The sequence below is a fragment of the Papaver somniferum genome, unplaced genomic scaffold (genome assembly GCF_003573695.1).
Source record: "Papaver somniferum cultivar HN1 unplaced genomic scaffold, ASM357369v1 unplaced-scaffold_118, whole genome shotgun sequence".
NCBI lineage: Eukaryota > Viridiplantae > Streptophyta > Magnoliopsida > Ranunculales > Papaveraceae > Papaver > Papaver somniferum.
In genome coordinates, this window is record NW_020620825.1 from 16919509 (window position 1) to 16935263 (window position 15755).

Sequence of the window (15755 nt, forward strand, 5' to 3'; positions counted from 1 at the left end):
ACGTGCAACCTTTGCGCATTACTAGGCCTTCCTCCAATATTCAACCAACATGGCTCTGCAATCTTTTTGGCCTAAACAAATGCACGGTCAACATTATGCTACAATCATCTCGACCATTCCTTAGCTCACTCTGGCTATTCGTGCATCGTATGCTTCACTTAGCCAACTTGCTCGAAAATAGCAATGCTACTATTGCATTATTCGCTTGCTTGCACTATTCAAGATAAGTAGAGTGCACGTATGTTGCACATCGTCAAACGCCAGTTTTTCACCCGTGTTTTCCATTTTCGCAAAACTATGACACACCACAATAAAATGCATTGCACTTCAAGTGGACAAAATTCCTTACAGAGTGACGACACCCCATGTTAGGCAATGATGTACTCCTCCTGCTGTTGCTATCATGATTTAAAAAGGCGTTTGTGGGGCGCGCTTTAAGGCGCTTCTAGGGCGCCGCTTTACGAATTGGTTTATATTAGAAAGTGAAAAGTCGGCATTTGAAGCCAAGTAGGGCCTGTTTCACGTTTTCTAACTAAATACTAATAAACCTAATTTATAGGGCAGTGATCATGATGACGATGACTATCTACATGATGATATGAATGATGGAGACCTTCGTGGCTAGTATATTTAAATAGCTCTTGGATAGAATATGCAATATCAGTATGCCATATGCTTAGTTAGTATAATTGTCCCTTTCATTACGTTTGAACTTTGTAGTTTTCTTTTACTAGGTTGATAACTTCTTATTTTTGTATAGTATTATATATTTTAAAAACTCGCTTTCGCTATACGCTTTCGCAGCGGTTTACGCTTTGGTATGAGAGCGCTTCACCCCACGCTTTCGCTTTTTAAAACCTTGGCTGTTATCTTTACGATTAGATTGAGCATTCTCCAATTGACCTACAATACATGTATCTGGCTTGTGTGATTGTCATTCTTGTAGAATCATGCGGTAAGAATTACTAAGAGTTGTTGTGGAAATACATATGCTTAGCTACTGAATATCTAATAAATTCATGCCATATTTTCAATTCAGTTGTTTTAAATAAGGAATCCAAAAGTCAGGTAATAGCTAGAACAGAAACAGTAAAAAATATGAGTCTCCAGCAAAATAGTATTGTATCAATGATTCATTTGAAGCATTCTCAAACAAACATGATGTCACAACCATCTTTATGTGAGCATTTTCTACCAATATTGCATCCTTACTGTTGTACATAGAGCATTTAACACCAATGCCAACACAAATGGTCCATGCTGTTAAGTCACGGCAACCTAAATTTCACTGGCCTAATCCTTAGATTTTATACACAAATATCAGAAGTAGAAAATCGAGCAGAAAACATATCAGAAGCAGAAAAAAAAAAAGAATAAAACTTGTGCCAAATCCATTTTATGATGAACACTATACACATATTAGACTTAAGAATTATATATCAAAAATCAGTTGTGTTCCAATATCAAAACCTGCCCGCCATTTCACAATTTCGTAATGCAAACGACAAACTAAGTGATTCTTATGAGTCAATCCCAAGTGTGTATCATGAGTTGTACAGGCTGATTTAGTTTCCATGAGTCGTACATGTTGATTTAATTTCTGTAAATGTCAGTCAATTAACACCGAATATATTTTACAATTGCAATCCAACCATGCACATAAGAAAAGATTATACACTAAGACGATCCAATGAGGTGTAGCTAGAGGTGACTTGGGTACCAACCATGACTTGAACTGAGGCTTTCCTGACCAATAGGTGCAAGTGCAGTAGAAAGTTGTTCTCACGATATATCAGGTCACACATCACTGCTTGTACTGCATATAAATTTTGTTTTCCACCTTCACCCTTGCAAAAAATAGTGTTTTCTCATCCTCTGTTCTGTACTCACCTACAACGAAACAATGACCAAAATTATTATTTGTTGATTTTTCATAATTATAAGATAGAGATCACCGTACACTCTAGGTTAGTAGCCATTCTTCTCATAATTATTATATTCTTAGCAATATGGCAGTTAAGAGCTGGAGATTTATGGTTATACTGGATAATTGAAAAATCACATATTCCCAATTAGCTAAAATTGCCAATGCGACACTTAAAAGCTCAAGTTAAGTGTTTACACTTAGGGAGTTGAAAACTCATGTATCCTATATTAAATTGTTATGTTCCAGGCAATGACATTGAAAACTCAATGGAGATGTGATACATCCCAAGCACATAAACGACTACAACTCATTCTTTAAAGCATTGAACAACGTTGTTAACTATTGGCTAAATTGCCTACCTCTGTAGATTAGCTTGTGTTGTCTCCACTACCTTCTTAGCAAATTCCTTATTTTCCAAGTTTACTAAACCAACCTATAGCAGACATACAAAAACAAAAACATTTATTGATAACAATCTTTAAAACAATGATTTTCTCTTAAACATTTAGACATACATGTATGTTCAAAAACGCAATCTTTCAACACAAAAACTAACAATGTGAACTCATACCCAAAACTAAAATCAGAGAAGTTTCTAGGTTCGAAATTGGGGAAAAAGAATGCACCTGTTTCAAGAGGGCGAGATATGAATTGAATTTTTTTGCCTACGAAACTGTTTTGTACCTGTTTCAATCGAAATTGAATTGTATGAATTGAAATCCAAACTGGTAAAATTGAAATCTATAATCGAAATTGGTAGAGATATAACAATCGTACCTGAAGTAAATTGGCGTTGCTGGTGATGATGGCAGTGGTGGTGGCGGTGGAGGAGGATGTTGGTGGTGACAGAAACTAATCAAAAAATTTGAGAAATTGAAATTGGGGAACAGGTCAAATGAGAAGCGGTGATAGGTGTTGGTGTTGCTGGTAGTGGGGGATGATGGTATTGCTGGTGATGATGACAGTGATGGGGGTGATATTTGCTGGTGGCGATGGAACTGAAGAGGAATTTTAAAGAGAAAGGAAAAGAGTCGAGTTGCGTTTTGGAATAGATGGAGGGAATTTTCGGCAAGTAACGAAGAAAAATCACACGGAACTTTTTGTTGTTATCCAACGGTTCAGTTATAGTGATAGGAAATCCAAGGGCTGATGTGAGTTAACTCTTTGACTTTTCAATTCTCCTGCTGTCATTAAAGAGGGGGAGATTTGACCATCCTTAATGCATAGGACAAACTCTTCGCCTAATCTACAATCTTGCATCATCCTTGAGTTTGGTCCAACTCAATCCCATGGATATGCCTTAATGCCGACATTGCATGTTGCATTTTCCAACTTGACCTTGTCTTGTCTTTCCCTCAATGAAGCTTCATTGTATCGACCAATAAGCTTCATTACTTGGCCAATGTCCTTACAGTGTAGCGCCACCTTTGCGCTTCACTGGTCCTGTAGAGTCTCGTTATCTTAGCGCTTGACAGTCTATGCAGTGTTGCGCCATCTTGGATGAGCACTGACTTGGCCGGCTATGCTGTAACGCGCAACCTTTGCGCTTCACAACCTGACCGATCATAGACGGTCACTTGACCACCATGGACGACCGTCCCACATTCCTTAATGCATAATTTAGATAATCCTCACTTGGATAATCCTTCATATATTTTGGATAATCCTCCAATCCTCTTTCCACCAGTTGCACATTCCTCCATACACCGTCATCTGGTCTCTCCACCATCAACAGTAGGTCCTCACACCCATTGGTTGGTCGGTCTTTATCCATATTTGACAGTCCTCTTTCTCCTGGATCCAGGGTTTCCTAAAATTAGGGTTTCAGACTTGAAAACAATTTTGATGGAGTCTGAGTGTCAACAATTTTCATATTGATCCAGCTATCAATATTTTAACTAATATTTAATGTTCGAATCTGCTACCAACATTTTTATCGTTTGGCTATTTAAGAAGCGACATGACATTGGACAGCCATCAACTTGGCCGACCATCCAGTATTTCATTGGACAACCATCGGTCGTCCATTATTTACCGATACTCCAATTCATATATTATCATTCGACAACTCATGACATGGTGGATCAAGAATGGGTATTCTATAATAACTTAGCAATATCTTATTTCATGTCAAAAACTTGACATATCCGAATAGGTCATGATCTAGTAATCTCATTAGACCAACGTTCATCGATCCAAAACATCCGAGTATCACTACTGTCCCAGCTTGCATAATGATATGTCACAATCCATCAGACTCGATGTTTATTGCTCAGTTCATCATGATGAGTCACAGATCATATCATATTCGACAATTATGCTTGAATCATCAAGGCTAAGATTCATAGTCTATCCAAGTCAATAATTAACCAACTAAATACGCGTCTGCCTTGCACACTCCACATACATGAGACATCAATCATGTCATATAGGGGTATTCATTAGGGTTGTGGTCTGGCGGCCTACACCACGTGCGATGTAACAGTACATCCACGATGAGAAATGTGAGTAAGTCATGTTAGTAGTTGAAAGAGTTAGTAAAGTAGTGGATGGACAATCAACTAAGTCTCCCACGCATATGGAACTGGTTCAACCACGATTTCCCATTTCCCCATTCTTCCACTCCTCTGTAACCGCCGTATTTATTGGAAATCAATGTGTTAACAACTTCTGCAATATAAATATGTTCATCAACCTATAATTTGAAAAAGGAACTTAACCTATCTCAGTCGAACTTAATTGAATAAAACTCAGTCTATTAAATCTGCAGAAGTCTCCAACACGGAGAATTCAACACATCCACAATTTATCAATTTCCATTGATCTCACACAATTCCCAGCTTCCCTCCTAGAGATCAACCTTCATCCCTCTTTTGAACGAATTGACTTTGGAATGACAATGGTCTTGGTTTAGGCCAGAGTCATACAGACTGATCTCTCGAACTCAAAGAACTCCCGTGCAGTGCATCTATTAAAGATTTATGCAATTTTCTTAATCGAGGATTCTTCATACGCACAACTCTACACTTTTTCTCAAGAACCAACAAATCGTTTTTCACCCATCAACAAGTTCAATTATAATTTCTTAATAAATATTGTAGTTTGGAATTGTCATGGTGCTTCGTGACCTTCTTTTATTCACGTTACTAGAGATTTAGTTCGGTCTAATCAACTAACCGTTCTTGCAATATTGCAAATTGGGTTGTTGAGTTTTCAGACTAATGACGATATTTCGTAGTCTGGTTTTTCAGATTCTATTTAAGTTAGGGGGTGTATGTATTTTACAGAATAGTTATGACATTGATATGCATGCAGTTCATGCATCTCGTTGGACTATGCATGTTATCACCACTACTAATCTCCGGGAACCATAGATTTGGTCGACAATTTATTACATCCCTAATCAAACCAAACGTAAGCTAACTAAGACGATATGAAATCCATAGCTTTTTTGCAAGTTCTTCTGATCGTTGGATCTGGCATTCTAAAAATTATTAAATTGCCAATTAAACATTATTATATAACCAAAATGTTTAGGGGTGTACATGGTTCGTTCCGGTGCGGTTTTAAGCCTCACCAAAACTGGAACCGAGGTTATCGATTTTTAAAATTGTCCACTGAAACTGGTTCCATTTAAAATCGATTCAGTTCTGAACCAATCTGGCTCGCTTTAGGTATAATCCGATCTATTTTTGAAAACCGACTACTCTGTCAGTTTCCTGTAACTGACATTTACACATTTTTCTAAATCAACACAATTATTACATCGAAAGAATCATTGCATGCAAAGTACAACAAGCAATCTGTAAACAACCAAACAACATTTCAAGATCAACAAAATATATTCCCACAATAACCAATATATATTGAAACTACTGAATCAAAACCCTAACTAATTTCAGTCAATCTGAAAGTAATTATGTTAGAGCATAACTCGGCTGAACTCACCAAGCACTGGTATGTCAAGTTTGGTTGTCATATTTTAGTGTGTCAAAACTCATCTAAAGTCGCTTGATTATATACTGGAGTCAACTTCGTTTAGGTTAGACTAGAAAGTTTAGAATGTTGATACATACAAGTATTACTCCGAAGACCTGAAGAATGTGAAGAAGAAGCGAACTACAATGACAACATCATCCTTCCTCTTGAGGTTAATCATATTGACTTGAATTGTTTCATTCTAAAGTATCTTTCAAGTCGTGCTATATTGAAAACATAAACGCGAAGCTATATATACTTTACATATTGTATAATACTCTAGTGATGTGACATGGTCATATTTGTATGATCATAGTATTAGGGAATTAGACTACAAAGTATAACGCTTATCTTTTGACCTTCGCAGATATGACATCGATATAATCTTGTATATACTGTTATGATTATGTGAATGGGTTATGGTGAATATTTCATCCTAGGAAACAATGTTCTACATCTCTTTAAAGGAAGTACATTCATGAACTTGTTTTATGAATCGAATGGGAAATCATTAGGCTTATTGGTACGGCTATTCATTGCAAATATTTGGATTACCAATATGTATGAGATAATAGAACCGATCGTAACTTTGTTATGTATCTTGGTACAACTAATCACAAGTGCGTGACTTATAATTTGGTATGACTAGTTTTTATTAATTAGTGTAACCGATCCTAAGTAATCACCATGAGATGGTATGATCGATATTTGTAGTTGGTGTGACCGATCATAGTAATTGGTGTGACCGATCACAGAGTGTTGTGTAATCGATCCTTGTAACTGGTAACCGGTCCTGGTAATAGGTGTAACCGATCCTGGTAAGTGGTGTGACCGATCACAAGCAATACCATGAGAATATGGTAACCAGTTCTGGTAATTGATGTAACCGATCTTGGTAACTGATGTAACCGGTCCTGGTAACTTGTATGACCGATCACAAGTATTTTCAGATGAGGTATAACCGATCCTAGTGATTGGTAGAATCGATTGAATCCATGTATGTGATTTGATATTTTATCAAGCACATGGTAATCTTGGAATACAGGTGAACCAATTATAAACTTGTTTGGAAGTGTGGTATAACCGATTCAAAGGATGTAAATCCATGTAAATATGAATAAGGATTTACAGTGAAGAGATGTCAACATACTTTGAACACGTATATTAACTCTTATCATTTATTGTTCAAAGATATTCCTTAGTACTCAAAGAGATCCTTTTCCGAAATAAATTGAGAATCTTTTAATGAGTCGTGTTGTGACGAGGTCACTCTCGTGACAACTTCTATGAGGGTGCACCTTTTAACCCTTGGATATTCAATTTCAGATGCGTTCACATCTCGAGAAAATATTTAAGATATCATTATTTTTTGTTTAATTTTTTTATTTTCCACGTCCCTTTAACTTTATCTTATTTTCTTCTTAATCCCTCGAATAAATCAAGACTTTATCTTCATCGTCAAAATCCTTTTTATCCCTCTTTCTAGTTTTCTAAATCTAAAAACAAAAGTTCCATACATTTGTACCCGTCGCTGTAACATTTTCTCACACCCAAACAAAACAATATATGTTGAAGCTTAACAACGAAGTTCATGAACTTAAAAGAAGTAAGATGGTCGATCCGTATTCTATAAGGTGAATGATGGCCAATGTAGAGGAAGACTAATTAATGGATATATATCGTTTGTTATATAAGGTGAGAGGCTCTAGTGAGTTCTATTCAGATGATCAACAACGAGTGGCGTTTGCTTCTAGAAGGGAGCTTAATTTAGCAGAGAACATTGATCTGCTCAAGCTTAAAATTGAACTGCAAATTAATTAATTGCATCCATGCTATTGACTTGGTGGCTTGTTGTGTTATCCCAAGTTGTCATCTAGTAATCTTTATGAAGTTATAATGGTTGATATATCTTTGTTAGTGGTGATATTTGCTACCATCTTCGATCTAGAACAAATGGATTCCTCGAGTATATATGGTATCATTTGTTTGTTTGTTGGGCAGCTATATGAAGATCACTATCGATCGATGTCTATGATGTAACTTTGGAATTGTTTCGATTGTATAGTCCATGATTATTATAAAAAAAATTCTAAGCACAACCTTTTAAAAAATTATTTCTCAGGGTGTATTTGATTTTAAAGGACTGAGAAACAATTACAATTAAATGTAATAAGGTGTAAAAAATTGTGTATATATCTGCTTTCTAAATTCTACCTCAAGATGTGAATAAATCTATGATTTAATATCCAAGGGTCAGAAAGTGCACTCTTATAAAAACTGTCACGAGGGTGACCTCGTCACAGCACTACTCATCTTTTAATTAAGGTTTTTGGTTTTATATGCTTTAATTACCAGCAATTAAATGCATATCTCTAGAGAATAAAAATTAGTAATGTGCATTTAGTAATTGAAGATTTTCTATTGAGAGATTTTGGAAATTTTGGACAAGCATTTATTAGAATTAGGAAAACCGAATTTTGCTATTCATTGCATATCTTGATAATATTTTCGGTTTTAGAAATTCCTTGGTGTCCAAACATCCTTGGTCTATAAATACCTAAGTTTGCATTTCTAGCAAACTATCCTAAGAGCCAGGCAAACTTCATTCTTGTTGTTTCTGGCAGAGCTTTCTATTCGGAGAGGAAAGTATCCTAATTTGGTGAAATCTCTTACGACCGCTCGTTTAAAGACTTCTGTGGGATCAAGAAGCTCTACGATTACCGTTGGTGGGAAACTAGATAATTGCAGTGTTATTAGTTTTCGATTGATTTGATTGACTAACGGTTGTTGAAACTTTGATTGCACCTAGTTTGTTTATTCTTGAGAATATTCTCTTCTGATATACGATTCACTCAAACTAGATCGAAGTATCGACAGGATCTTTAGAACTGTTTGTAGATATAAAGAAATCTTGTGATAATCCGTTGTTAACAGACTCCGTTCTGTGTGTGATTGATCACAAGATATTCAAATGGTGTTGTGCAGGTGTTTATTGAAGATCAAAGAATATTTGAAGACGAAGAATATTTACTTCTCATATCTTTGGTGTGCACAAACCTTGATAGGCCGGGATCCAACTAGAATCGGATTTATTCGATTGATCAGTTGCGTGAGATCGATATTCTCAATATATCTCTTTGAGATTTATTTGGATTGAGTGCGAATCTAAACTTGACTACTTTGGTAGTTATTGGATAGATTGATCTAACCAGGTAAATGAGTTTATTAGATTAAACGGAAGAGCCTTTGCGTATGACTTGAGATATCTTTATCTTGAAAGAATCGAAAGAGTTGTTACCAAACAGATTTGTTGTTCCTTCACTGTTTGGAATACGATCCAAAGGAATTGTTCCAGTGCGTGCACTCATCGAAGTCAGAAGCGCAGGGATACTGAGGAAACTAAGTGAACTAGGGGTAGTTGCTTGGTTTCAACTATACGAAGTTGGTGTAGATTTTGTATAGCGACTTAATTCTGAGAGTATTTAATTTGGACTACGTCACGAGGTTTTTCTGCATTTGCAGTTTTCCTTGTTAACAAAATCTTGTTGTGTGATTTACTTTTGTTTTCCGCAATTATGTTTATTTCTAATTTAAAGTGAATTACATAAGCGTTAACTCTGATATACTTGATAGTGATCCAATAGAGTCTGGTTAAGTCCGAACATATTATCAAGTATCACACTTTGGTAGTCATATTGTCTCGATCTCGTATCCATAGACAAACACACAAAGTGTTAATACCGATTTGTTGCATTGTCTCGACTTTGTCCATAGACAGTCACTTTCGGTAAGAGGACTTATAGGTGGATAAATAAAAGATTGTGGTGTATTTGGGTACCCTCGTCTTTTCAATTTAACGGTAGTATTTAATTTAAACCCCAATTCCCATTATGTTACTTAGAGCAATTCCTACGGGATGAACAAACTCAGAGTTTGTTCATTTTGCTCCCACTATGGAATGAGCAAACCAAGAAAATGGATGTTCACATGAACATATCTGTTCATTTGAACATCGAGTCGCAACAACAGACGCGCGTCTATTGTAATGGCGCGCGCTATCCCTAATAACGCTGGCGTCAACATCAATGACGCCCACGTTGGAAGAAGAAACGCCCAATGTTTTTCTCTCTCCAAAACCCGTTTAAGATATTTAGGGTTTATTTTTTAATATTTATTTTTATTAGTTAAATATTTCGTGGGACCCAACTCTTAATAATTTTTATAAATAAAATCACCAGACCAATTCTTATTAGTTTATATTAATAAAATTACTAGTAGAGTCCAATTTGTTCATTTTGCTTTATTTCCTATAGTGAAGAATTCAATTTGTTCATCCAAGTGGATGAACAAATATTTGAGTTTGTTCATTCCCATAGAAATTGATATTAGAAGTTACATTTGATTACATCATCATATGTTTCAAAACAGATAACAACCATCTCTCCGAGCTCTCCTCCAGAAGACAGCCATGCATTAACTTGGCTCGAGGCGCCAGCATTCGTTCTATTGGCAGTACAATTGCTAGTGTTCGTCCTATTGGCAGTAGAATGGTTCCGACCTTGTTTTCGTCACCACTATATACTACTGAGAAAGTCTTCCATATTCGAATCCGCATCAAATATTTGGAGCCATCACATACGTTCACGTGCCAGAGACACTGGCATATCATCTTGTACCAAATGTACGGTTTCTGATTAATGACAAGATGTCCGTTTATACACAGAACCAATACCAAATAAAAATGCCCCCATATTTAATCTCTCCCTCCTCAATCTACTCCTTAACCAATACTCTCTCGTCTTCTTCTTTCTTTTGTGAGAAAATCAAAATCAGAACCAGAAGAAGATTTCAATGATGCAGAGCTTTGCTTTGTATTCTTCTCCTTCTTTAATTCCATCTTCTTCATCAAGATTCACTCTTTCTAAAAGAAAACCTTATCTCTCTAAATCTCGACCCTCCATCACCACTCTCAGATCTTCCTCCTCATCATCATCATGCTCCACCTCATCCCTCTTCTTCTCATCTCCTTCTTTACCATCAAAATCTAAACTCACCTTCTCCGATTCATCATCATCATCAAAACCTTACAAATTCTTGAAACCGATTCAATCTTCATCTTCTGCTACAGCGGTTCCATCAAAATCAGAATCAGCGCCACAAGGAGGAGCGAAATTGATCCCGTTAGTGATATCAGTGGGAATTGGATTAATCGTTCGATTTTTTGTTCCAAAACCAGTAGAAGTAACAAAAGAAGCATGGCAATTACTATCAATATTCTTATCAACAATAGCAGGGTTAGTGTTAAGTCCATTACCAGTTGGAGCTTGGGCGTTTCTAGGTTTAACAACATCAATAGTAACAAAAACCTTAGCGTTTTCAACAGCATTCGGAGCATTTACAAATGAAGTTATTTGGTTGATTGTGATTTCATTTTTCTTTGCTCGCGGGTTTGTTAAAACTGGATTAGGTGATAGAATTGCTACTTATTTTGTTAAGTGGTTAGGGAAAAGTACATTAGGGTTATCTTATGGATTAACTATTAGTGAAGCTTTAATTGCTCCTGCCATGCCGAGTACTACTGCCAGAGCTGGTGGTGTTTTTTTGCCTATAATTAAATCGCTCGCGCTTTCTGGTGGAAGTAAACCTGGTGATCCTTCGGCTAAGAAACTTGGATCCTATCTTTGTCAATCGCAATTTCAGGTGATTGTCCCTTGGAGTTTATTTGTTGAATTTAAGCATTTCTTTGTTTTAGGTTGTTAATGAGGTTGTTCTCTGAAAAAAAAATTTGGTTTGAAATGAAGATGCATTTAGGTAAGAACAGAAAGTGTACACGATTTGTATCAAAAAAATAAAAAGAAGAAGGAAAGTGAACACATACCTGGTGAAATTAATAGTTTGTAGACTAAGGCTGTTTGATAATTGTCCTTGAATCGGTTTAATGTTTGGTAGAATTCAAGTTGATTTTGACGTTAGGTAGAATTCAGATGATTTTGACGTTTGATAGAATTCAGGATGATTTTCATGTTTGACAGAGTTTTGGTAGATTTTGGCGTTAAGTAAAATTCTGGTTGGTTAAGTTGGCATAGGGCGTTCAGTTAGCACGAGCCGTGCGGAAAGTTTTCATAAGACATGCAAAATATGGTCCCATTGTTCATTATAAAAGAGACTAGGGTTGTTTCTGCTCATTTATGTTGTGATACACTCTTACTATCATCCAATTTATGAGTTGCAACTTGTAGATGCCTAGGCTAGATATGATTGTATGATCAGATTTTGGTGATCCAGTAGTCCCATTTCTCCAAGCAAAAAACCTGATTAGTGGAACTTCTTCTGATTCATTTTTGGAGTAGAAATTTGCCATTTGTTTTAGAAAAGTCTTCAATTTACCGAAAAAGTAGTAATATTATTAAGTGGAGACTTAGTTCTTGGACTTGGAGATCTTCTAGCTGAAGCCAATATGGACACGCTTCAATTTGCTCATTTGATATATCAGCTTCTATTAGTAAGTTTTTTAATCGTGATTTTGTTTTTCTGATGATATTTGTTGGACTTATCCGGTGCTTTTGTTGATGTATGACAGTCTGCTGGTAACTCAAGTGCTCTTTTCCTAACTGCTGCAGCTCAAAACTTGCTGTGCCTGAAATTAGCTGAGGAACTTGGTATTAAAATTGCAAGTCCATGGGTTTCCTGGTTCAAGGCTGCAAGTTTACCGGCACTTTGTTCTCTTCTTGCTACTCCATATATCCTATACAAGATATTCCCTCCTGAGACCAAAGACACACCTGAGGCTCCAGCTATGGCTGCAAAGAAATTGGAGAAGATGGGTCCTGTCACAAAGAACGAGTGGGTGATGGTTGCGACAATGCTTTTTGCTGTCACATTGTGGGTCTTCGGGTAAGTGGCTTATTTTATTTTTTGTTTCAGAATATAAACAAAGGAAAACGATAATCACAATCTAGTTTCCTCTTTTAGATCTCTTTATGTATTGATTGTCTTGTTGTTTCACTTATTGAAAACGAATAGTTGTCCAGTTTGATGAAAATATCCAGTTACATTTGCCATCAATATTTATGTTTTCTGGATCGGACTGTGATTTAACTTAATCGGAAAGGATAAAAAAACACAAAAGTTGGTCAAGTTGTGGGTTGGTAGAGGTAGTTGTGTTAATCTTTAATGAGAAGTTAGCTTTAGAGTTTAGATGTTAGACTCTTTCTTTGATGTGTCAGTATATTTAGATTGGGAAGTGGATTCGAGCGTCAGGAATCTAGTAAATATCAAGATAACGTTCCAAATGCGCTTATTTATATAACTGATGTTTGTAGCAGTATCTAGTAGTTTTATATGGCTTTGTAGTAAAGCAATGTGAGACCCCATAACTAGCAGAAACCTTCCTAAAAGTAATTTATATTTTACTAGTCAAAATTCCACCCTTTATTAACAACTTTTATTTGTGACACTGCTTTTTTATTTTCTCTATTTAAGTTTAAACGAACATGGTATCACTGCCTTGTTTATATGTTAATATTCTGTTCGCATTGACACAATGCGGATTAGCTTCTTTGTGCAAGCAAAGGGCTTGTTATATCACATAATAACATTTGTGGGGAGAACCTTTGTGGCAAGGGATTGCTATATCAGATTACTTCCCATTCATATCTGTACTGTATATAGTTAGTATCTTCTTCTGATAATGGTCATATTACCTTTCTCTTTTCTATATTAAAGCCACTTGGTCAAAATACATGTTATGATCTTCTGCAAAACGAAATTGTCTTCTATACAAGAATTCAAACTTGTTATCTCTTCAGTAGTACTTCGCTGTGATTTTTATGCAATCCTATCTTTACATTATCTGTAAGGTTAATTTTGAGGTCCTTTCTACATTAAATATTTGCCCATCTGCTGGCCATTTCTTAAGGTTAATTGCTGTGTTTCTGATAAGATCATACTCTGATAGTGGTTGTTCTGAATATGCAGAGATGCTCTTGGTATAGCCAGTGTTGTTGCTGCTATGCTTGGTCTCTCTATTCTTCTAGTATTGGGAGTACTGGATTGGGATGATTGCCTAAGTGAGAAATCTGCATGGGATACCTTGGCGTGGTTTGCAGTTTTAGTGGGTATGGCAGGGCAATTAACAAACATGGGTATTGTAACATGGATGTCTAACTGCGTGGCAAAGTCTCTTGCAACATTCAATTTGAGCTGGCCAGCTGCATTTGGGGTTCTTCAAGCAGCCTACTTCTTTATCCACTATTTATTTGCAAGTCAGACCGGTCATGTAGGAGCTTTATACTCCGCATTTCTTGCTATGCATCTAGCATCTGGAGTGCCTGCTGTGTTGGCTGCATTGGCTCTGGCATACAATACTAATCTATTTGGTGCTCTAACACACTATAGCAGTGGTCAGGCTGCTGTATACTACGGAGGTACCACACATTTCTTTTCATTATTAAGTTCTTTCTTTATACTTATTTTCAGTACAATGAAACACTTCCTCGTGATTTCATTCATATTCTTCTTAGGTTTTAGTTGGTGAGACAAGGTTAGGGATTCATGTTACATGATTATATACTTCTTGGGGTCCACATTGAGGTGATTCAAGAAATCTTTTTGTGAGGATGAACTTATCTTAGAGATCATCCTCACAATAATCACATTGTTCTGAAACTTTCATAACACCACCCGTAGTTGGTTTATGAGGCTGCAAGTTGTAGAACTAAGTGATTTTATTGTGAAGATGACGTATAGGATTAGGAGATAATCCTCACAACAAAAACCAGTCATCATATCTACATGTGGATCCCATGAATGGTGTAGAGAACCATTTCAGTTATTAGTTCGCAAATTTCTAATGCTTCTTAGCTGTGATACCTTTGTGGGTTCGACAACTGATTATCAATATTCTCGTTTTTTGTTTTCTTCGATAGCTGGATATGTAGATCTTCCTGACATCTTTAAAATTGGAGCTGTAATGGCCGTAATCAATGCTATTATCTGGGGAGGAGTCGGATCAGTTTGGTGGAAGTTCCTGGGTCTTTATTGATATCCGAGTAGTAGATATGTAGAGAGAATCATTTTTTTCCCTTGTCATATGGTGTGCTTTTATCACTTTTCAAGGGTATAGTTTAAGCTCACTGTGATTTATGTTGAATCTCACACTTGTTTGCTTAGCTTTTAAAAAGAAGTTTTGCGTACATTCTCTGTCAGCATTACAAATACTGATATATTATAAATGAACCTCAAAGGCACAACATAACTGCAGGAACGCAAGGCCATGTTAATTCATTTATGTGCGCGGACATGATGGGAAAGTGATCATCTATTCAGATCACTCCAAGTAGCTATGATCTGTAATCTGTACAGATGCTTGGGCCCATTCTTGAAAGAATCTTCTATAAATTTGAGGACGAAATGAAACAACCATTGGGAGTGCTAAAAGGTGGCCAACCCTTGCCAAGAGAAACGGAAGATGTGAGGGTCGTATAGAGTTGTAAATACCAGTGTGATTTTGTTCTGAGATCTCAGAAAATTTGCTAGAAACCCTCCAATGCAAAGAGGAGACTGGGTCGGAAGATGTTAAATAGAAATGTTACCCCCGTAACCAGTAACAAGAGCGGAAAAGAACATTGTAGGTGTTCCTGATCTGTCAGAGATTTTCCCAATAGGCGTTGGGTACCACTCCCAATTTTCAATTGGAGTTCCTCCATACATGACTCTCCAACATGATTTTGACAAACTGTGTGATTAGAGGGTGTCTCTTATATGGTTGTGTTCCAAACACTGGGTCTAGACCGAGTCCAAAAAAAGCTCTTACGAATACTATCGTTTTCAGTGTCTTATTTGTTCTGTT

General features: G+C 36.4%; 1 protein-coding gene and 1 long non-coding RNA gene across 2 annotated transcripts; one reads left to right on the forward strand and one right to left on the reverse strand.

The window, feature by feature from the left end:
- Nucleotides 1-1841: 1841 nt before the first annotated feature.
- LOC113330313 lies at nucleotides 1842-2949 on the reverse strand. Its single transcript, XR_003350162.1, has 4 exons — nucleotides 2705-2949; nucleotides 2554-2611; nucleotides 2287-2360; nucleotides 1842-1890 (listed from the first exon to the last, which is right to left on the reverse strand). It is a non-coding gene; the product is annotated as an uncharacterized LOC113330313 (long non-coding RNA).
- Nucleotides 2950-10675: 7726 nt separating this feature from the next.
- LOC113330588 (dicarboxylate transporter 2, chloroplastic-like) lies at nucleotides 10676-15153 on the forward strand. Its single transcript, XM_026577403.1, has 4 exons — nucleotides 10676-11605; nucleotides 12486-12799; nucleotides 13883-14331; nucleotides 14833-15153. Exons 1-4 carry the CDS (start codon nucleotides 10757-10759, stop codon nucleotides 14946-14948), a joined length of 1728 nt encoding a protein of 575 aa, XP_026433188.1. The 5' UTR covers nucleotides 10676-10756; the 3' UTR covers nucleotides 14949-15153.
- The last annotated feature ends 602 nt before the right edge of the window (nucleotides 15154-15755 follow it).

What these genes read in the sequence shown, in the direction of transcription:
- LOC113330588 (XM_026577403.1), top strand. Translation starts at nt 10,757, where the DNA reads ATGATGCAGAGCTTTGCTTTGTATTCTTCTCCTTCTTTAATTCCATCT. An exon ending in TTTGTCAATCGCAATTTCAG is followed by an intron (nt 11,606 to 12,485) that starts GTGATTGTCCCT and finishes GATGTATGACAG; the next exon opens with TCTGCTGGTAACTCAAGTGC. An exon ending in GTCACATTGTGGGTCTTCGG is followed by an intron (nt 12,800 to 13,882) that starts GTAAGTGGCTTA and finishes CTGAATATGCAG; the next exon opens with AGATGCTCTTGGTATAGCCA.